Source organism: Camelus bactrianus, chromosome 26 (assembly GCF_048773025.1).
Source record: "Camelus bactrianus isolate YW-2024 breed Bactrian camel chromosome 26, ASM4877302v1, whole genome shotgun sequence".
NCBI lineage: Eukaryota > Metazoa > Chordata > Mammalia > Artiodactyla > Camelidae > Camelus > Camelus bactrianus.
The window spans coordinates 24,535,956-24,559,014 of NC_133564.1; the positions used below are offsets into that span (position 1 = coordinate 24,535,956).

A 23,059-nucleotide genomic window follows, 5' to 3' on the forward strand; every position below is an offset into this window, starting at 1 on the left:
GGCCAACAGGCACATGAAAAGATGCTCAACATCACTAATCATCAGGGAAATACAAATCAAAACCACAATGAGATATCACCTCACACTTGTCAAAATGGCCATAGTCAAAAAAATGAGAAATAACAAATGTTGCTGAGGATATAGAGGAAAGGGAACACTGTTAGTGGAAATGTAAATTGGTGTAGCCACTATGGAAAGCAGTATGGAGGCTCCTTGAACAACTAAAAACAGAACTACTATATGATCCAGCAACCAGTTCTACTCCTGGGTGTCTGAAGAAAACAAAAACACTAATTCAAAAAGATAAATGCACCCCCATGTTCACTGAAGCATTATTTACAAAGCCAAGATACAGAAGGAACCTAAGTGCCCATCAACAAATGAAATGGATAAAGATGATGTGAGGTACATATACGTATATGTGTGTATACACACACACACACACACAATGGAATACTGCTCAGACATAAAGATTGAAATTTTGCCATTTGGAACAATGTGGATGGACCTGGAGGTTATTATGTGTAGTGAAATAAGTCAGACACAGAAAGACTCTATGTTATCACTTATACGTGGAATTTAAAAAATAAACAAATGAATAGAACAAAACAGAAACAGACTCACAGATATAGAGAACAAACTAGTGGTTATCAGTGGGGGGAGCGATTTAGGTGAAGGGGCTTTAGAGGTACAAATGTTACTGAACCACGTTCCTTCGCTTGACACACAGCAAATCAAACACTGAGACACTGAAGTTGGCAGCAGAGAAAACGTTTATCCATAAGGCAGCCAAATGAGGAGATGAGAGAACAAATCTCAAATCTATTTTCCCAAAGGCGAGGGGCATGGGGTATTTATGGGATAAAACTGAGGTGTGGGGAATGTGGGGAACATGGGGAAGGGTGATTGAGGATAAGAAAAGAGTGAGGTAACCGTTGTTCCATGCAGTTTGTTCTCTGCATCTGAATCTGTGAAGCATCCTTTTGAGTCCATAGCTAAGCTCGCAAGAAAATAATGGAAATTCTATTATTTTTATTTATATATAATTTATAATTATATATAAGCTACATGATACCTTATATAACATTTATGTGTATAATTGATATTATATACACAGAATGTGTATATATATATACACAATAGATTATAGTATCTACTAAATGGACAGATTGATAGAGCTGAAATAGATATGACAACATTTTAAGACTTGATAAACCTGGGTAGGAGGTACAAGGATACATGATATACTTTTTCATACTTGTTATATTTTTGTCATACATTCTAAAATTAGAAACTATTTACAAGGAAATCTGAAACTGAGCACTGAGGATGAATTTGCTGTTCTGGTCTCTGCCGACACGTGACCCAGGAGAGAGAACAAGGTGTTCAGGTTTCTCCACTTGTTCTCTTCACACAATTTCCATCGTAAGTGACGTCACTAGCAAGAAAACCCCCTAGCACCTGGGAGGGGGAGGAAATCGGACTAAGATGTACCTACGGAAGATGCATATAGTACATATTAGGGCAGAGATTCTCAACCCAGTTTCCTCTACACCACACCTGAACAAGAAAAGTCACATTTGAGACACACTTCCAAAAGGGTAACCTGGATTTTTTTTAATAGATAAGATTAGCTGTGGGCATGATCTGCTGATTTGTCAGTTATAAGTCCACCTCATTCTCTTCCTCGTATCAGAGAGAACAAAACCCTGACCAAAGGTTTGAAAAAAAAAATAAGGCATTGACTTTGGGCATCTGCCCTCCTGATCTGATAAGAGCAGAGCAGAAGTGCTGTACCTGGCCTGGGGCATGGTTTGGGTGATGCCTTCTGCAAAGCCTCAGCTGTTTCCTTGACAGGTCCTCGCTCCCTCCCTCCCACAGCTGCAGTCCTGAGAGCCAGCCATCACCTCAAAGGGAGGCATGGGAGTAGGGCAAATTCCCGACTCTGAGAAAAGACTGAGGGTTTGAAAGAGGAAGCCACTCCCAGTGTTGGAGCTGGTGGCTGACAGTGGAGGTAGAAGTGGGGAAGGGAGAGGGGCCATCTTTCTTCGCCCATCACTGCCTCCTGTGCTGGCTTCCCACCGTAGTCGTCCAAGCTCCCCCAGGGCCCATCCTCCAATAGTCTGAGGAAAAAAGAAAGGGGAAGAGTGGCCCCAGGCAGGAGAAGTGAGGGAAACAGAATGGAAGGCAGTAGAGACAGGAGAGAGGGGCACATGACAGGACCGTTTCCCAGAGGCCCTACAGTGCGCTGGGTCAGTGTACGGAGGGGATTGTCAGACGGGCCCAAACTAGTATAGCACAAGGAATATACATGATAATCTTTTCAAAATACTAATGAAAGCTACTTTTAAAGATGGAGATTAGATAAGCAACAAGGAGTTAGTGTATAGCACAGGGAACTATATTCGCTATCTTGCAGTAACCTACAATGGAAAATAATCTGAAAAAAATAAATATAACTGAATCATTTTGCTGTACAACTGAAATAACACAACACTTTAAATCAACTATACTTTAGCTTTTAAAAATAGATCGGACTTCATACTTTATATGATGCTCATATATTTTTAAGGGAAAGCAGAAGAGGTGTCTTATTTTTAAAAAGCTTGTCCTATGGGAACTCAATTATTTTAGTCAATAGATGTCTCTGATGCTCTTGAACAGGTGTTTATTAATTTAAGGAAATTTGGCCATTTAAGATCCTAATGCTTGTTCCAGTGGGCTCTGGTCTTAATTTGAACCCACATATACCCAATGGTCTTTCTCACCAAAAACAAACAAAAAGTTATCTGTGACTTCTTTGAAATCAAAGTAACCATCAAACTCCCCCATTCCACCACTATTTTCCCCTCCTTTCCCAAGCTTACAGGGTGAAGCAGGAGAGGAAAGCAAGGAGACAAGACAATTTCTTTTTCAAGTGTCACCTTATTATTTCTCAAAGGTGGTATTGGAATGGAAGCTGACAAGTCCCAAGATGTGCATGGTGGGTTGGCAAGCTGGAGACCGGGAGAAGTGATGGTATGGTTCCAATCCAAAGACTGGCAGGCTTGAAGCTGATGCTTCAGTTCAAAGGCAGTCAGGGAGAAGGAATTCGCTTTTATTTGGGGAAAGGTCAGCCCTTTTGTACTATTCAGGCCTTCAACTGATGAGTCCCACTTACAGTAGGGAGAGCAATCTACTTTACTGAATCTACTGATTTAAATGTTAATCTCACCCAAAAACACCCCCACAGAATAATGTTTTTCCAAATATCTGGGTGCCCCATGGCCCAGTTGAGACATAAAATTAACCATCACAACACGGAAAGATGGAAGTCATCCGAGAGGTTGCCTTTGTCTGTTTCCCACCAGTGCTGGCACTTTCCCTGCAGAAAGTGACAGTAGATCCTTTCATTTCCATGAAGTCCATTAAATAACAAATGTGAATCCCTTGACAAATATCAAGTCAAGCAATACTGATCTAGTAACACGAATGCTGCTGTAATGAAGAGTCTGACTCCATTTTTTGATGTCTGACTGCTGACACCTTTTAAGCTTCAGCCTTCCCTCTTCCCCTTGTGTCCTGGCCTTGCATAAGAGCTCTCACCCCAGCTCCACCCCCTAATCATGATTAAAACTCACTTGAAACCTGCTTGAGAGGCCTGCCTTGTTCTCCCAAGACAACTCAGTTATGTAAATAATAAACCTGAGTTCTCATACCCTCTTGTGTATGGGAGATGTCATCAGTCTCGACATCTAATCCGAACTTTGGGTGGGGGTCCACCTGCCTCTGCAGGGATCCTAACAGCATATATTTAAAATAAGTGATTATTTTGTTTACCAGATGTGAACCCAACTATCATGATACAGTAAACAATTTTATCAATCTGTTTGTCATGATGATTTTGGAGTTCCCAGGTTCAAAAGAATTCGTTCTCCCAGTAAGACGTCCTACTTGCAGAGGTTTTCCTAACTAATACGGTTTTAAATAACCGTAGGAAGCAATTTCTCTAACTCATGCCATCGTCCTTCTCTTGCTAGCCAGAGCAGCTATGGTGGGCCATTGTATGAGGAGAACAAAACCAGCATATGATTGATTGCTGATTCATTCATTCAATATGTACCTACTGAATGCCTGCTATAAGACAGACACTGTTCTGAGCAGTGCAAATACAGTATAAAACAATGTAGACAAACCCCCCTGCTCTTGTGGGGCTTATATTCTAGTGAAAGGGGGTAGAAAAAATAATAATAAATCAGAAGATAATAAGTGCTGTGGGGAAAACATGCAACAGAGTAAGGGAGATGCAACGTCCTGGGGCAGAAATAGGGAGCTGGCAATTTTAGAGCAGTTGGAGTTCATGGCTGTTGATTACTAAACATATTTGGGTTTCCATTTCCAAGCCCATGCAAGGATTGTACTTCCCTACCATGTTAAAGCTAGGTATGGCCACGGGACTTGGTTTGGCCAATGAAGAGCAGAAATGGTATGTCATCTCCAGACAGAAGCTCTGTCCGGACAGTGCATGATTCTACACATGCCCTCCCCTCTGCTGCAGAAATAGCAGGAGAACATCCCAAAAGGAAACTTCTATCAGCCAGAACCCCTGAGCTAACTGTGATGAGCTGAAGCCCCTAGTAAGACTTGGGGACTGTTTGTAACCAGTCCATCTTGACAGATGCAAGCAGTCAGAGTAGACCTCGTTGAAGTGACAGATGATGGTGATCTGAACCTGAGTGGCAATAGTGGAAAAGATGAGATGTCATCAGAATCTGGACTTATTTTTATGTATAGAAAATAATTAAGTATTATAACTGAAAATGGGAGACCAGTGACAGCAGATCACACTGGTTCTAATAGTATGTCAAAAACATCTCATATGAAAAACTGTGATACAACAACCCTTATATTCTGGTAACAGTCTAGGAGAAGATAATCTATCTAGTAGGTCTACAAAGGCATAAACAACCCACAAAATACTAAAAGTGGACATTTCACTGCTCAGAAACTTTGTATAGTGGAACATTACTGCCCTCTAGTGACGAAAGAAAAAAATTTAGAAAAAGCTAGGCAGTGGCAACCAATGCTAGGAAATACACATTTTGAAGTTTTGGGTTCTTTGTACCATGACAGGTTACTCCGTAACAATTTTTGATTAGGAGGTACCATGAGTAATTCTATGTCAGGGAAAATACAATCTGGCATTGCTTGCTCTTCAAAGTTATTCACAACTTACAAGAAAGCAAGAACTCTGAAACCCATTGGTTAAGGTATAATAACTAGTGTAGGTGTAAGAATTAGTAGCATTTGTATTGACAACACAAATCTTTTCCTGTGCTCCGTAAAAGCAAATTAATGAAGTTTAATGAATGTAACTTGGAATTCCTGAATTTTGTTTGTTTGTTTGTTTTTTAGCCTATTTTACAAATGCAGTATAGTGGCAAATTTTCTGACTGTAGTTCATATGAAAGAGTGGCATTTTTTAAATCATCTTCATAAGCTCAATATGAAATAGTAGAGAGATGTAGCTGCCAAAAAGGCTACAATAATAAAATGTCCATCCATATCAAGAAGCAATATAACCGTTCAACTTTGTACCAGTATAACAGGTATGAACTATTCAATTAGCTTGAGGAACAAATATGGTTGCATCTATTATTTTTCCCAATTAAACTGGGCCAGAAACCCAGCATTTTAGATTAACTAAAGGTATAATACCTCTCAAGGGACAGCTCTTCTGATCACTCCCTCCCCTTATTCAAGAACCTCAGGGACATTGTCCAAAGAACCTGAACATTATTTCTTAAATGCCTTCCAGAGAACAATCTGGAGAATTTGATCCAGCCATCAACAAGCAAAATTTTCAGCTACCATTGTTGTTGCCACGTTCTGAAAACTGGTCTTGATGTATTCATCTCCACTGTTCTTTTCAGTCCCTCTTCGTGTACAGGCCATAGTGATGCCCTACTCCTAAACAATAATTAGCAAATGAGGGAAGAGGTAGTAAAATGCACTCTCTTTTATATTTGACCTCCTTCCAGTAAGGAGAAATGGGGTAAGGATTTTGTGTAACATACCAAAAGAAAAACTGCTTCCTCTATAACATAAAGATTTCTACCAAGTTTTAGTGATAAAAACAAAGAACAGTTCTATTCACAATACTCTTTCAAGGGCTTCCTAAATCACATTTTAAAGTCTGAACAAAGGTTTGTTTTTAAGTGGTTCCTAAAAGGTAAAAATGAGACTCTTAGGTGACAGAGCTTAACTACAACAGATTGGGTAACCTTTGCAGGTTGGAAGGCTTGAGGATTTAACTATTTTTTTAATGAGTAATTTTTCAGCAGAGGCTTCTCTTCACACCATTTCTAAATTAAATTAAAAATTTTTAAAAACATTTACCAAATTGAAACAGCACATAAAACATTACCCAGCTTAAACTACTTTTGCTTCCTTAAAACAGGTTGTTAATTCATCAGACCTGGAGTTACTCTACAGAGACAGCACTGCACATGTGCAAGACAGGAACCCACATCTCCAGGACAACCCTGGAACAAAGAATCTTCAGTTTACAGAACTCAAACAATAGAAATGATGCCCCCAGAGCCCTCTCCAAAGCCAGAAGTCCTTCAGTGAGAAAATCCAGCTTCCAGCAGCTGGTTACCATACACTGGAGACAAGCTGATTAGCTTATTCCCCTAACACCTTAAATTTCTCCCTGAACCCTCCTTGAATGGGGGAGACAGATTTGAGCTCTGCTTCCTGTCTCTTTGCCGGTCAACCTTGATATAGAGCTCTCTCTTTTCTCAAAATCTAGTGCCATAGTACTGGCTTCTATGTGCTTTAGGCAGAAAGCTCTTGCTTGATAAAAAGACTGGTAGCTAAGGCAAGACTACCATGGGAAATTACTGTTTAGGGAGAGAGATCTTTTGCATGAACCCCCTTTTTCTGGGAAAAAGGGTTTAAAAAGTAACACTAACTTCTGTTAACACTGGAAGAAAGAAACAATAAAACCTCTTGTTTGGTTGGTTATTTTTGTCATTTTAATTAAAATTGAAACAGACTGCTACAACATTTGAGATTCCAGAGAACTGCATGCTTCTGCTATTAGAAAACCTTTGCTGAAGCACTTGAACTTTTACCTCTAAAAAAAAGAATATGGAGGTTTCAAGCATTTTTGTCAACACACAGTCATTCATAACAACCTTCTAGATACTTATTTTGTACCTTTTCCTAAAAAAGGTTAACTCTCACTTACCAAAACCCCACCCACTACTGATGGATTCAAAGCTCCTGAGCTCAGAAGTGATCAAAACACACAGGTAAGTAGAAATCCAAAGCTTGGTTTAAATGTTTGAAGAACAGCAACACCCAATAATACATACCAAATAGATGACCATCGTTTCTATGATGCAATGACTCGTCAACTAGAACCACCTGAGATTGAAAATTTCCATACTCAGTGTCTACTGGTATCTAAAGCCTTCACTCTTAATACTTATGACATCACAGGTTCTAGAAATTACACACCATTCCACAGTAATTATCACTTTGAAAAACTGTAATAGACATCTGCATGTTACACAAACATACAATTCTCTACATGAGCATTGTGTCACATGTCAACTCAGCCTCAAATAATAGAATACAAAAAGCCATACAGGACAAAACACCACAGAACTTTTGCATATTCCCTTTGCTCAGTTGTCAGCAGGTAGCACAGTTTTTTAAGAGAAAGAGATGAAAAATCAGAAATGTTGCATCCAGTGTTTGACCCCAACTTTTCACTTTCTTATCGTCTCCTGGTACCACCATATCCTAGAATGAGAAGAGTAAATTCTCATTAGTTCCTTTTTAATGCATTAGACTTGCTTATAAAATTACAAAAGTAATACTTGTTAACTGTTAGCAAGTGAGTAAGAGATATGAGGGAAGGGGGTGAGGATGAGTGTGGACCAGCTGTGCAAGATGCAGTGCGTCGCCTCCCACAACAGCCCTTCCAATCATCGTCAAGTACACACACACACACACACACACACACACACACACACGTTACAAGACACAAGTGTTCCTATCTGGAAATTCAATTTTTTTCCAGATTTTCTTGTAAGTTATTTGGTAATGTCTTCTGATTTTCTTTGTAAGTCCCATACACTTCTAGCTGACATATATGGTTTCTTACAATTTTTGCATCCACTGAAAATGAGTTGTCCTTTGTCACATTATGTTCTATGTAGTTACATTTTTATATATCCTCTCAATCATTACTGACCCTTTTTCTCCCCAAAAGTAACCACTATCTTAACATTTAACGCCAGATTAGTTTTGCTTGTTTGTAAACATGTGTATTTATAAAACATGAATGTTGCAATCATATTGAATATATTTTGTGCCTTGCTTCTTTCTGTACATTTGGAAATCTATCCACATTATTGCATACAACTATTTATTCATTCTCCTGTTGCACAGTATTCCACTGTAGGAATATAACTCAGTTTATTCATCCATTTTACTGCTGATATGTGGCTTTCTCCCAGTTGGAGGCTATTACGAATAAGGATGCTATGAACTATGAACATCCTAGTACTGAGCTTTCAGTGTACAAGCGTATGCATTTATGCTGCTATATATCTGTGACACTGCTGGATCTTGGATACGCTTATGTTCAGTTTTACTAGGTGATGCCAAACAGTTTTTCAAAGTGATTGTACCAATTTATTCACACCAGCACTGTGAGAATTCCACTCTTACATTTTAAAATACATTTAAATACATTTTCTCAATTTCAAGAATTATTCATTGTTCTGTAAACTTCCCTCTGATGAAGAAGACAAGTTTAATCCACAGTAATCTATTACTGCCTCATTATCCACTACCTTCCAGTCTTTGCTAAATAATTAGCTGGATGTTTACCTCCAAATAATTCTTTTTTATATTACATCTCTGTTCTTTTACAAAATTTCCTCTTAGCAATTGCAATAAACATATTTTTGACAATTATTTAAAGTGTGGTTGAATACATTTTTAATGAGTTTTACTAAACTAAGGAAAGTTCAACCTTCTACCTAAAAAATTTCCATTTTAGAGCTTAAAGGACCCTTAGAGATCACAGAATTAAATGTACATGGAAACCAATGTCCAGGAAGGTTTAAAACCTTGGTTAGTGGCAGAAGTGAGTTTAACCAAATTCCTGTTTGAGTTTTATAGCATAGAAGTGAAAGGAAAGAATGAATCTGAATTATATTTTAATCTTAGTTAACTGGGCAACTAATATTTCTGATGGGTAGACCAAAGAAAACCATGATTGCTAAATATATAGTTAATCATCTTAAATTTCAAATTATTTCTGTACTTTACGTAACAGGAACTTTATTTTTGCTCTCACCTGACGCTGTTCTGGTTCTTGGCTCTGAGCTTGAACATGCCGAATAGCTTCCCGGGCCCCCCCCAGGCGGCGAGTAAGTGCGGCTGTTCCACGAGCTGGAGTGCGAGGCGGGGTGCGACGGGTAGTACCACGAGTCCGAGAAGCGTGTGGCAGCTCTAGAAAGACAGAAAAGTGTGTCGGGCATTTTTCTTGTGGCTGTGATTTTTAAATCCCTTCCGATTCCTAAACCATCAGAAAAAAATCTTTATCAAGTGTTTTTCCCTCAACGCTCTGGCACATTAGGATTAACATGAAATAAATACTGTTTTACATTTCTGCCAGTGTTATGGTCATTGCTACGAGGGAAGAAAATGACAGGGAATAAAGGCTCTTTCTGAATTCACATTCAAGTGAAATCTAAACTTAAACTACTGTTAATATTGAAGACATTCCAAAATCTGGTACCAGGCTCTCTACACCCTTGCTTCTATCATTCTACTACCAAACCAGAATCCCAACTGTTCTCCAAATGCTGTGTTCTTTCCTGCCTTCAATATGTCAAGTCAACTGTCTTTCTCCTAGCTCACGTCTGTAAGCATGACATGTGAATGAAAATAACTCATATAACACATGTAATATTGATCAGAGCACAGACAGCATTCCTTCCCCATCCCCAGAGAATCTGACTGAACAGGGTAATGTCACCATAATTTATTCTCCTTAACAAAAACAAATCCAGACAAATTGTAAGCAAAACCAGCCTCTAAAGAAAGGCTGAATTAAAGAGCAGGTGAGATAAATGCAAAGCCTACCTATTGCTGCCAAACAAATATCCTAATATTCCTCCAGTTCCCAAGCCAGTCCAGAACCCTGGTCCTGAATTTTCGTGTCCTCCTTGTCCCATGAAAGCACTGCCAAAACCAGAAGTTGCACCATGCGGTCCTAGAAACAGAAATGATTCGTATCCTCACTTAGATTAAACATAGCCTACAAAACTAAAGGGAGTATGACGTGTCGATATTTTCACCTGTACGATTTATTAATAATGCTCAGGCCTCAACTTACAAACAACATATATTCAAAAAGTGTATTCAAAAAATACTGTTTACAAAACTGTTTATAAAATCAAGGGGCACCTGCCTTTCCCACACACATGGAAAAGGCGGATGTACTTTAGGATAGGGGAGGGTGGTTTCCTCCTGTGAGGTCACATCTGCCCTGTTCAAGATCAGCCACTAGAAGATGACCCCACGTGTCAGAGTTACTTCCTTTCTACACGGTGAACATCTCTAGAAGCCCCAGTTGAGATCTGTACCTGAGTGTTTCATGGAGGAATTCAAGAGGATATTTGCTACTTGGGAAGTCAGGTCTTAAAAGTGACCCAAAAAAATTTCTGCTCAAGTTTTTCTTAAATTGATGTATAATACACATAAAGGAAAAGTATGCTAATCTTACGTGTACAACATAGTAACTTTATATGTAAGTACCCACATATGTAACACTACCCACATGAACTAAACTTTCCTAGCATGCCAGGGACTCCCTCGTGATATCTCCCAACACATACCACCCGCATCAGAGATAAGCTTACTCTGACTTCTCTCACTACACTTTGGTTTTACCCACCCTTGAACTCTTTATAGATAGAATCATACAGTGGGTACTCGTCTGTGTCTGGCATACCATTATGAGAGTCGTCTCCACTACTGCATGTATCAGTTTTTGCTTTTTTCTAAATTTACGTATAGTATTTCAAGGTGTGAAAAAAAAAATCCACACTTTGTCTCATTCTAATGTTTATGGACATTCTATTTCCAGTTTTTGGCTGCTGTGAATAAACTGCTGTGAACATTCTTGTGTGTATCTTTTTGTGCACACATGCATGCACTTCTCTTAGGTTTGTATCTAGGAATGAAATCACTGGGTCATTGGTTGGCATGTGTCCATTTTAGTAGATACTGACAGTTTTCCAAAGTGTTTTATCATTTTAACTCCTGCTAGCAAGTTCCAGCTGACTGTATCTTTGCCCTTAATTGGGACTGTGTCTTTTTAATGTTAGCCATTATGGTGGTTATATGGTAGTTAATTAAGAACTCAGCTTTTAATGTGCATTTTCCTGAAGACTAATGATGCCGAGCACCTTTAGTATTTTTAGTGGACATTTGGATATCTTCTTTTACTATAAAATGGCTGTTCAAGACCTCTGTCCATTTTCAAAATTAGGTTCTCTCTCTTTTCTTGGATTTGTGGGAGTTATTTTTGTAGCTACATGTTCTTTATTGGAAATATGTTACTTCGTCCAGTCTGTGGCTTGCCTCTTCACTCTCTTAATGTTGTGTTTTGATGACTAGACATTCTTAATTTAAATGAAGTGTAATTTATCCATCTTTTCTTTTTGGCTAGCATTTTTTATATTCTAAGAAGTTTTTGCCTATCATGACAAATATTTCCCTATGTTTTCTTCTGGAAACAATTATTTTACTTTTTATGTTGAGCTCTGTCATACTTCAGGAAAAAGATTTTGTGTATGGTTTGAGACAGAGTTCAAGGTAAATGCTTATTACCAAATCTGATCAAGTTTGTTCTGATTAGGATCATTCACAATTTAATCATGCATCCTTAACATAGTAATCACAATTATCCCTATAGAGAAACAAAACGGAAGAGGTAAAAGGTGAAAGTACAAAATAAAATAAGTAGACAGATCTGCTTTCGTTTCCCAATGCAACCATTTCCTATTTCAGAAACCCGCACGGGATTCACGACCTGACTTCCACCCTACTCGTTGCCGTTGCTAGGGAAACATACCTGTGAATTCAGGCTTGAAGCCTGTGGGAGGGGGTCCTGCTGAGTTGCTGAATCTCTGATGCTGATGAGAATATGGAGGATACTCAGAATATGGTGGAGGAGAGTCTTGACCATCACTGAGGAAGAATTTATAAACTCCAAAGGCAATAGCAAGCAGCACCACAATGGTAAGCACTCCACTGATGTTACAAGAATCTGGGGAGTACAACTTATTATAATAATCGGAGAAAGAGTTAAAGCCATGGTTTTTTCCAGACTCTCTCAATTTCTTCAGGCCAAGTTCTGTGTAATCTAAGTTATACTCCAAGCCACAGGAACCTCTTAGTACATACTGGTCTTCAGAGGATTCATAGCCTTCACAGCTCACCACAGTTTTTCCAAATTTGTATGCGATATCTAAATCAGTCTTACATTCCCACTGTGAAGAAAAGTAGAAACAGATTATTAGAACCAAATAGTTTTTCCTTTCATTTAATATACATTATTTGGGCTATATAGCTATCATAAAACAGCAAAAAGAAGCAAGGGAATGATAAACAAAATTCAGGATGAGTATTTCTGTATTGGGGGGGCTTCAGAGATATTGGTGATGTTAATGTTCCACTTAAGCTAGGTGGTGGGTACGTGAGGGCTCATTTTATTACCATTCCTTATTCCTTACATATAGATATAAGGAGTTCTTTTGTACGTACTAAATACTCCCTAATTTATAAGTTTTAAGCAAATTTTTAAGTGTCAACTTTTTACCACTGTTGTTAAAGATGGTTTCTTGAAAAATAAAGGTTTTTTTAAATGTTAAGGCTCAAAAATTAGCATCATATATGAATATCTGGTAGCTACAAAGAACATCAGAGACAGTGCACAATCATCTGAGAAAACTTTCTACATAATTCTATAAAAGCCATAGATCACCTTTCCCAGGGTCTAATCCTTTAAGTAATTTCCTTAAGTTTTTTTTAAAGGTATTTAGAAAAATGCAAAAAGAATCTGCACTAGCCTCAACTTTTTACACGTTTTAAAAAAGCACCCCAGTTTAGTTTAAATTCTGTAACTACTTTGAGCTGAGTAGGTAACATGTTCTTTAACAACATTTTAAAAGACATAAACTAAAATAGATCTGATTGGTTCTATTGCTTTTCTCTTTTTTGGACAAATTATCTTCTTCACTCAAACTTTAGATACACTATAACAGCTTTATTCAGATATAATTCACATACTATTACATTTCACTCATTTCAATGGTTGTCAGTATACTCAGAGTTGTGCAACCATCCCCACAATCAATTTCAGAATATTTTCATCAACCCCAAAAGAAATCTCATCTCCATCAGCAGTCACTCCCTATGTACCCCCAAATCTCCCACCTCTAGGCAACCACCAATCTGTCTTCAAGGATTTCTGTATTCTGGACATTTCTTGTAAATGGAATCATACAATATGCAGTCCGAGGTGACTGGCTTCTTTCACTTGGCAGAGTATTTTCAAGGTTCACACATGTTCATGTATCAGCACTTCATTCCTTTTTATAGCTAAATAATATTCTACTATATGGATGTACCACATTTTATTAATTCATTCATCAGTGATGGACACTTGGGTTGTTTCTACTTTTTGGCTATGATGAATAATGCTGCTACAAGCTTTTATGTATGTTTCTGTGTGGACACATGTTTTCAAGTCTCTTGGATATTCACCTAGGAGTGGAGTGACTGGGGCATACAGTAACTCTTTGTTCAAACTTTTGAGAAACTGCCAGCCAGTTTTCCAAAATGGCTGTGTCATTTCACATACCAGTGTATGAGTTTCTCCACATCCTCAACAATGTCTGTCTTTTTGATTATAGGCATCTTGCTGGGTGTGAGCTAGTTTCTTATTGTGGTTTTGACTTGTATTTCCCTGATGACTAATGACGCTAAACATTTTTCATGTTTTTACTGGCTATCTGCATATCTTCTTTGAAGAAATGTCTAGCCAGATGTTTTACCCACTTATAAATTTGGTAATTTGTCTTCTTACTGAGTTGTAATAGTTCTACATATTTTCTGGACACAAGTTCCCTATCAGATATATAGCTGCAAAAGCTTTCTCCTATTGTATGGGTCCTTTTCACTTTCTTGATGGTGTCCTTTGAAGCCCAGAAGTTTTTAATTTGGATAATATACAATTTTTCTATTTTTTTTTGTTGTTACTAAACTATTTCATTTTTAAATAATTTTATTTGAAGGAAAATGTATAAGCTTGTTGATTTAGATAAATAAGACAAATTAAATCTCTATTATTATTTCACACTGTTATTTCCTTAACAGTCTATACTAAAAGTGTCTTCTGATTATTATATTTAAACTTTCAGAATTAGAAGAGGCTCTCTTCTGCTACTAAGTCCATGTATGAAGTCCTCCATGCTTCTCTGCTCACACCATTCATGCCTTTCTCTATTTCTTCAGCTCTAAAAATCTTATCCTTCCTTCCTAACACAGTACATACCTTCTTCCTGAAGTCTTTCCCAATCCTCTCGACCAGACATGACTTCACAACACTCTGTTGGCACCTACATGTAATGTTAGTGCTTATCTTATCTTTGCTATTAGGAAGAGAGTTTCCTGAGGGTTGTGACTCCATCATTCATTTTTGTATACTATTTAATATATGTTTAATGAATGACTTTACCATTAGTATCTTTTTTCCCATCAAGACTGAAAGGTAATACAAAAGTAAAAGTAATTTCAGCTTTAACCTGAAGATACTGTGATTCAGTTAGCAAGACTAGGAAAAAATGTTGTGAAATAGGTATCAACGAGCAAATTTGAACTCTCTCCCTGATTTGCATACACTAGGCCTAAAGATTGTATCAAACAAGAACATCATTATGATGGAAGGGGGAAATTGTCAACACAAGTTTCTTGCCGAATGACCAGCTATCTTAAATCCTTTTTGAAAGGGCAGAATACAAAGTAGAAATCTTCTGGTATTGATTTAAATTGAATTCACTGAATAAAATCTATTCCATTTCCAAAGCATAATAAATTTTAGAACTTCAAGGAGATGGCCTACCCTAAATAAAAAATGCCAGAGTCCTAAAGACAATAAAGCCCACTGAAATGTTTTCATTCAGAAGTAACCACCCTCAGTTCTAAAACAATTTTAAAATCAAGCATTTGAAGCACAATAGGGACACATGTACCCCCACTATTTACAACCAACAATCCCTTATCATCTTAACTTTACTTTTTAAGGGTAGGTTGGTATTTGTTGAGGAATGACAGAAAAATGACAACCAAAAGAAATCCTTTACCCCTACCCCCAAGTATATGAAAAGTTTTGAAAATTTACTAACGTCTTAGAAGAAAGTTATGGTATAAATATGACGTGAGTATTTCCAGGCTTTAAAACCAGTTCATTTCTTTTGAAGGACGTTTCTTCCAGAGAATGGATGATTGATTTACATTTGTATATTTTAGGGTAACATGAGATTTTCTTTACATGCTTCCCCAAAATACTCAATAATGTCTCAATAAACACTTTACTGAAAAAAAATTCCATTTAGACTGCTATCAACGTAACGAATATTACCTGTACATCATAACCATCCCAGCCTTTGTTCTGACACTGTATGACTTTTGGGGTATAAGAATCACATCCAGCTGTGCCTCCAACACATTTCAACTGTGGGATGGGATCCAACCTACGGGAAGTGGTATAGCGGTCATGGTGGAGGGTAAGAGCTTTTATATCCCGCAATAATATTCTGTCTGAAACAGTAAGAACACAGTTAAACAGATCTTAAATATCTTATCATACAGAAAGATTCATTCTGATAAAATTCTTGTCATAAGAAATATTTTCAAAAGTAAGTCTTTCCTGCCTTTTGAGGATGACTCAGAAAGAGAAGCTGAAACCCCTTCCCAGACCCCAAAGTGATCCCAACAACTTCGGGCTTTTTGCACAAATTCAGTCACAACTTTAAGGCCTCCCTTCACGTCAGGATGGATGCCCCCTAAACTGTTCCTGTATCGTTATATTCTGCATAATTTTTCTGAAGTAAGAACCAAAAGTTCATTAATCAGAAATGTTATACTATTGTATGACAACAGTAATGATTAGTTAAAATGGCAAAAAATATACATGAATGTCCCTGAAGCGCATTTAATGACTTAAATGTCTGTCAATAGGTGAATGGATTAGCAAAATTCTGGCCTATTCACAAAGTGGAATATTCTACAGCAGTTAAAATGAGTGAACTAGAATTCATGTATCACTATAGAAATAGTAAAAATATTGTAAAACAGTACTATATACCGTTAAAGTCTAGACATGTATATAATAATGGTATGAAAACATGCATAGGAATGACTGAATACCAAATTCAGCATCTCTGAGGAGAGAGGAAGAGAAGAGATTTTAGCTCTCTGCACCTAATGTTTTATTATGTTGCGGGGGTGAGGGGTAGATTTGCTGCAAATACAGTACAATGTGAAGATTCAATAAAACTGGGTGGTGAGTACATGGGTTTTCACCATATACTTCTGTGTGTTTATTTTAAATATTTTAAATATTTCACAATTTAAAAAAAATTAGAAACAGTTAAACTATTCCACAAATTAAAAATCACATTGACAAAATGGTTTAAAAAGAAGTCAACACAAGGAAATTACATCTAGCATTGATGTACATAAATGAATTTTAAAGTATTATTGGAAAATGAACAGTTTTCCTATTTATCACCCTTGGATTATGATGGAAGACATTGTGGATTGGTTCACTCAACATCCGTTTTATCGTCAAACTGTCACAACTTCTCACTAAACTGAAAGAATCCTAAAGCCTCTTGCAGCTGCAGTTCCCAAAAGTGAAAGCCACCACTATCAAAACATACATGTAATTAAATCTATGTAATTCAAGCAGTAACACAGGCTTAGAAAAACTGATCACCAGGAGCGGAATGTATAAAAATTAATTCCCAATTGTTAAATATTTATCCTGACTTTCCAGCCAGAACTATAATCTGAAGCAGCCTCATATGATAAGGAAAATCTCAACTTCACTGAACAATACCAGCCAATAAATGCAGAGGAAATGACAGAATTAGAAAAAAAATCACCATTTTACAATCCCTAAAGAAACTCATTCAGGTAAGGATTAATTAGTTTTAAAATCATTAAGTGAATGGATACTGATATGGTGCCAAGTAACATTATACAGAGTGCTTTCAAGTCACAAGAGGGGAAAAATAAATCTTCACAAAAGAGAAATAAAGCCAATTTAATCCACTAGTCAATCTTAGCACTAATGGTAGAACATTGATATTACAACATATCCTATGATGTAATCCCTGAAAGTATTTAATATGAATCTAACCAATTCTTTGGACCCAATATTCAGTTTACTAGAAATACAGGGAAGGTAAAAAAAAAAAAAGCTAAAATAACACCATGAGAAAACAGAATCCAGAAGGTAGGATATTCCAAAGGACAATAGGCCCAATCCCTTCAGCAAAGCAGAAGCATGAAAAAAAGGACCCTTCTACAGTTTAAAAACACTTAAAGGATAATTCCACTTCTTTAATAAATGATTTTGGCATAACTAGAAGAAAATCCACCTGAAGCTCTAGAAAAACTTTTGGCCACATGGGCCAAAGATCTAACTTCCCAAGAACTATATTAAAATAAAATATGCTATATTAAACCCAAACTACTTCCTAATAAATAAAAAATAGTAACAATGAAAATGCACAATGGTTTAAAAAATCAGAAAGTACTATTAAACTAAATAATAGGAATAATAATTTGAATTTGTTATAGCAGGGTTGAGATAATGCAAAGAATACTGAATTAAATTCCCACTGCCAACTTGCCACATGACTTTAGCCAACTCAATTTATCTGTATAAAAATTACCTGTAAAGACTATCATATCCACCTTAAAGTTGGTTGTGAAGCTTAGATATGATTTACTAAAATTATCTAGCAGAGGACTTGACACATAATAGGTGATCAAGTATGATAACTGTTACTGAAAATGTTTAAGGAGTCATATACATACGGGGTTACCATTATCATAACCCTACAGCATCTTTCCTCCCTGGAGGTCCTAAAGGTCGCTATGTTTTGTGTCACCCTAAATTCATGTTGAAGCCCTAATCCCCAATGTGATGGCATTTGGAGGCAGGCATTTGGGGAGGTGATTAATTTTAATTGAGATCATAAGGATGAAGCACCAATGATGGCATTAGTGCCCTTGTGAGAAGAGGAACAGTCCAGAGCCCTCTCCCTCTGCCATGTGAGAACATAACAAGATAGCAAAGCCGGAAGAGGGCCCCCACCAGACACCAAATATGCTGGCACCTTGATCTTGGACTTCCCAGCCTCTAGAATGTGAGAAATAAATGTTGTTTACCACCCAGTCCATGGTATTTCCTTTAGCAGCCTGAACTAAGACAAGGTCTAAGAACAAAATGCTCACACCCATACCCCACTAGTACATCAGTCAAAGATGACACAGAGTTCCCTGAAGTCCAGACTCACAAATCGAAATCCATTTGCAAGTCTCAAACTTAACATGAACAAAACCAGACTCCATCAAACCTAACTCTCCCACAGTCTTCCACATCTCAGGAAATTGTAATTCCACCCTTCTAGTCACTAGACCAAAAAGCATGGAGTCATCTTTGTCTACTCTCCTCCTCTCATACCTATATTTAATCCCTCAGCTCCACCTTCAAAATAGGTGAGAAGCCAACCACTCTCATGGACTCCGCTGCTTCTCCCCTGGCCCAAAACATCACCACTCTTGGAATTCACTGTACAAGCAGACTCTTCACTGGCCTCCCAGCTTCTCCCATCCACCCCCACACCCTAGTCTGTTTTCCACAAAGCAGACAGAATGAGCCCTAAAATACAAGTCACAGCAGGTCACTTACACCCCTCTCCCTTCAGGTTTCTCATCAAATGTCACCTTAACAGTGACATCTTCCCTGACTAATGTATGTTTTGAAAGTCCCTGCTTCTGCCTGCACCTTGTCCTCCTTATTCTGTTTTATCGTTTCCACACCACTACTCACAATATGAAATGCTACTTACCTGATTTGTTTATTGTCTATTTCTCCACAATAGATGTAAACTCCTCTGGGGCAAAACACTGTTTTGTTCACTGCTATATTCCCAACACCCAGAAGAGTGATAAATATAAGGTAACTCAATAAAGACTTTTGAAAATTTTTAGATCTCTTTAGAAGTGATTTAGAGAGTGATTACTACTTTACTAAATACTTGATAAAAACTAACTCAATACAATGCCTTCATAAACTAGTTCCTCAAAAGAAATTTAAAGCCAAGGAGAATTTATAAAATTAGTTGGATTTACTCTGCAAAATATTTTGGTGCCTTTTGTTCCGGAACAGTATTATAGAGTAAGTAGACTGAGAACTACCAGGAAGCAGTTCACCATTAATTTAAATTAGGTTCCTTTTTTTTTAAATCTGTAAACTTCCTTTTTTAATTTAAGAACTGAGCGTTCAAGTAATTAATGTTTTAATCTAGCTTTTAAATTTTAACACTGATCAAAGTCTCCTATTTTTATAATGCTTCCTAGGAATATATAAGGAAAATGTATGTACATTTAAACCCAACTTGGCTTTTTATTTATTAGTTATAAAACGTCCATATCAAAGGGGTACTCAAAGTCAAGTATTTACAAACACATTCTCTCATTTTAGCATTTAAGCATAAAATAAGAAACTACAGAAATAAATCTGTTGCTTACTTCAAAAACAGGCCTTTCCTATCACCAAATCAAGACTGCAATACTGGTACTTTCCATGCCTAAACATCTTTACTCCCCAAACCAAAAATGATGCTTTCATTGTTTAAAAATCACTGTTCACATCACTCTAATTTAGAAGCACACATCATTTATTAAATGTAAATCTATGTGTGTGTGATGTGTGTGTATACAAATACAATCAGTTAAATGGTGTATTATCGATCCCATAAAAATTCGTTAGAGAACTCTAGTAACATAGTGATAGAACCTTTTCCCTAGAAATCACTTGTCGTGTACCATCACATTAAAAAGAAAAGGAAAATTTTTCATTTCAATGGGAAAAGATGGTGTAACGCAATGTACTTCACTGTAATGGTTAGAATAAGCACCATGAGTTATGCTTACATAAATAGTACAGTCTATGACTCTGCTAACCTACCTCCAAGGCTTGCAGCCCTGTCCACTAAGTGTGACTCAGAGACTGTCGCCGCCATGGCAACTGCTAGGTATAGCAACAGGCAGCCATGACAACAGTCAGCCACGATGACATCAGTCAGCCACGATGACATCAGACAGTCATGACAACAAAGCAAGTTGCGCAGGTGAGTGTCCAGCCAGACTCGGGATGAGGGCTGTAGCCCGAGAAAAGAGAAAATGGGCAAATTATGAGAGTCCAGGGAAGGGAGAAGGGAACGTTATGAACACTGGAGTCTTCCTGCCCTGTCCACTCCCCAACAGTCCACACTCGTCCAGCAGAACGTCTGGGAAGAGCAAAAGGACCAGGCAGCGCACACATGAACAGCGAAGAGGATGGAAATGAGGAATTAGGGTGGAAGGACTCAAACGGAGGCGAATCCTTCTATCACTATGTTACTAGAATTGTCTAACGAAGGCAGCAGGAAGGCGGGAGTGACAGCAGCACTCACCAGGGTCGTTCCAGCCCCAGGCAGAACCGGCGATCAGTAGAAGCAAAAGAAGGCTAAACACAGGGCAGCGTCCAGCCGCTTCCGGCCCGCCGGCCGCCGCCATGGCGCTTGGTGAAGATGGCGCGCTGTTGCCCGGCGCTCACGGGCCGGAACCCGGGACGCGGAAGTCTGCGCGCCGCTACGCACCGACGCCGGCAGCTCTGGCCGCGCAAAAAGGGAGGTCTATCTGCAGACCAGCTGCCGCAGAGGTCTGTGCGCCAGTCTGACGTCACTGCCGCTGCGGCGCGTGGTAGAACGTGATTGGTCGTTGCTGGGGGGCGGTTCCTGGGCTGTTGTGGGCGGGGTCAAGGGCGGGACGCCGTCGTTGGGGCGGGGCCAATGGTGGGATGCAGAGGCTGTGGGCGGAGCCGAGGGCAGCCCTCTCGAGGGTCTGTTTAGCGCGAAGGTGCTGCTGTTGGAGAGAGTTAACTCATCGCAACACTACCTTTTTCAGACAGTTATTTTCAAGCTTTAGTTTGCATAGGAGTCCCTTGGAGTGTTGGTTAAAATTTCAGATTCCTGGACTCCGCCTACAAAAGTTATGATTCAGAGGGTCTGGAGTGGGACTCGTGAAGTTGCATCTTTAGGAAGCATCCCAAAGAATTCTGTGGTAGGTGGTCTTTGAAATATAACATTTGGAAATATTGGTTTTAAGGTTTGGACTGACTCTAGACAAAATGTGTAGGCCAAAAAATAGTCCTTAGAGTAGTGAGTGGGTTTTTGTTTTTATTCTTGTTTTTCTAGAAACACTGTGGATCTAATGGCAAAGGTCAAAGAAGCATAATCGCTTAGGATTCCCTCATGACCACAGATGTTTTCTGACCTGAAGAACAATCCCAGTTGCCCATTAATGTCATAAAGGATAAATGTCTAATGCCCAACCAACTTGTACTCACAAGAAGAAATTAGGGGACTAGCACCTCACTCAGCCACTAAGGCCTCTGGAAGCCCCAAAAGACTTCCTAAAATGTGTCTGTCCTACCCCCACCCCCACGACTATGTTCCCTCAACCATCCCTGCTTTCAAGGCCAGAATACTGTGGAACAAAACAAATAGTGTTAGTGGTGACAATTAGGGATGGAATCATATACTTTTCCAGAAATTCTACTAGTCCTTCCAAGATGTTGGGGAGGAGGATGCATATGCCTGCTTCAGTAACTTAGGGAAGGGAGCTGGTGGTTCACAGACTGTCTAAACAGCAATGTTTCCAGAGCGTATGTTTAAGTGTGCCTTGTGTCTCTGCTATCACATCCTTAAGTGGAAAATCTTTCTTCATGTTTCAGAAGATGGCAGAACTTTTTGCAGTACCTTGAACAGAAAAACAATTCTACTCCTCCACAAGACACCGAAGTGATGTGTTTTTAAAAAATTCTAATTCAACCCTGTAAGTAGTGGAGGGAAGTGGGATGGACAATACCATTAGCTTCCCAGGAGCTCTTATTTTAAAGCATGCTGTTATTATCTCTTCTAACCATTCACTCTCTACGTCTTATATGCCAGTTCATCTTAGTCTGATGACTGAAAAGATTGAAAAATTCAAATCTTATGTCACCCCACCACTACCTGTATATTTTTAAATCCTTCAAAAGATTCTCATTGCTCAGGGTAAAAAACAAAACAAAACAAAATAAAACTCCTGTAAGACGCTGCTGTATAACCAAGCTGCCCCACCCCAACCCGGAATAATCTCCACTGGCCTTCTCTCCTCGGTCCAACAGACCAAGCTCCAGGCTCCCACAATTTGCCGCCAAAGCCCAACATTTCTCCCTACCCACCTCAGCTATAAACACCTTTCCCTCCCCAACATGGCTTTTCCCTTTTCTCACCTGTTCATCCCTTTGTTGTCCCTCCCTCGGGGAAATCTCTTCTAACTAATCTAAATCAAGGGCTTTTCTAAGACCATCTACTCATTTTCCCAGCAGTTATCATTGTTGCAATTTTACACTTGTTTGACTGTCTCACTGAACAGCAAGTTCCTTGAGGGCAGAAACCGTACCTCGTTGCGCTCACCTCAGTACCTACCTCTGTTCCCCACACATAGTAAATGTTCAATCAATTTGTAGGATGACTTAAATAAATGTATTTATACCTCTGCTTTCTCCTTTTTTTCTTAGCCCTGTTACTACCAAAACAAAAAACAAAACAAAACAAAAACCTATTCTCACAAAACTCCCAAGAGCTCGAGTTTG

General features: G+C 38.4%; 1 protein-coding gene across 1 annotated transcript; it reads right to left on the reverse strand.

Annotated features, from left to right (window-relative positions):
• Window positions 1–6,993: 6,993 nt before the first annotated feature.
• Window positions 6,994–21,076, reverse strand: SARAF (store-operated calcium entry associated regulatory factor). The gene is made up of 6 exons (XM_010953227.3): window positions 20,832–21,076; window positions 15,719–15,897; window positions 12,149–12,566; window positions 10,153–10,282; window positions 9,362–9,516; window positions 6,994–7,794 (listed from the first exon to the last, which is right to left on the reverse strand). Exons 1-6 carry the CDS (start codon window positions 20,932–20,934, stop codon window positions 7,769–7,771), a joined length of 1,011 nt encoding a protein of 336 aa, XP_010951529.1. The 5' UTR covers window positions 20,935–21,076; the 3' UTR covers window positions 6,994–7,768.
• Window positions 21,077–23,059: the final 1,983 nt, after the last annotated feature.

What these genes read in the sequence shown, in the direction of transcription:
- SARAF (XM_010953227.3), bottom strand. Translation starts at nt 20,934, where the DNA reads ATGGCGGCGGCCGGCGGGCCGGAAGCGGCTGGACGCTGCCCTGTGTTT. An exon ending in CTGGGGCTGGAACGACCCTG is followed by an intron (nt 15,898 to 20,831) that starts GTGAGTGCTGCT and finishes TTACTGTTTCAG; the next exon opens with ACAGAATATTATTGCGGGAT. An exon ending in GGGATGGTTATGATGTACAG is followed by an intron (nt 12,567 to 15,718) that starts GTAATATTCGTT and finishes TTTTCTTCACAG; the next exon opens with TGGGAATGTAAGACTGATTT.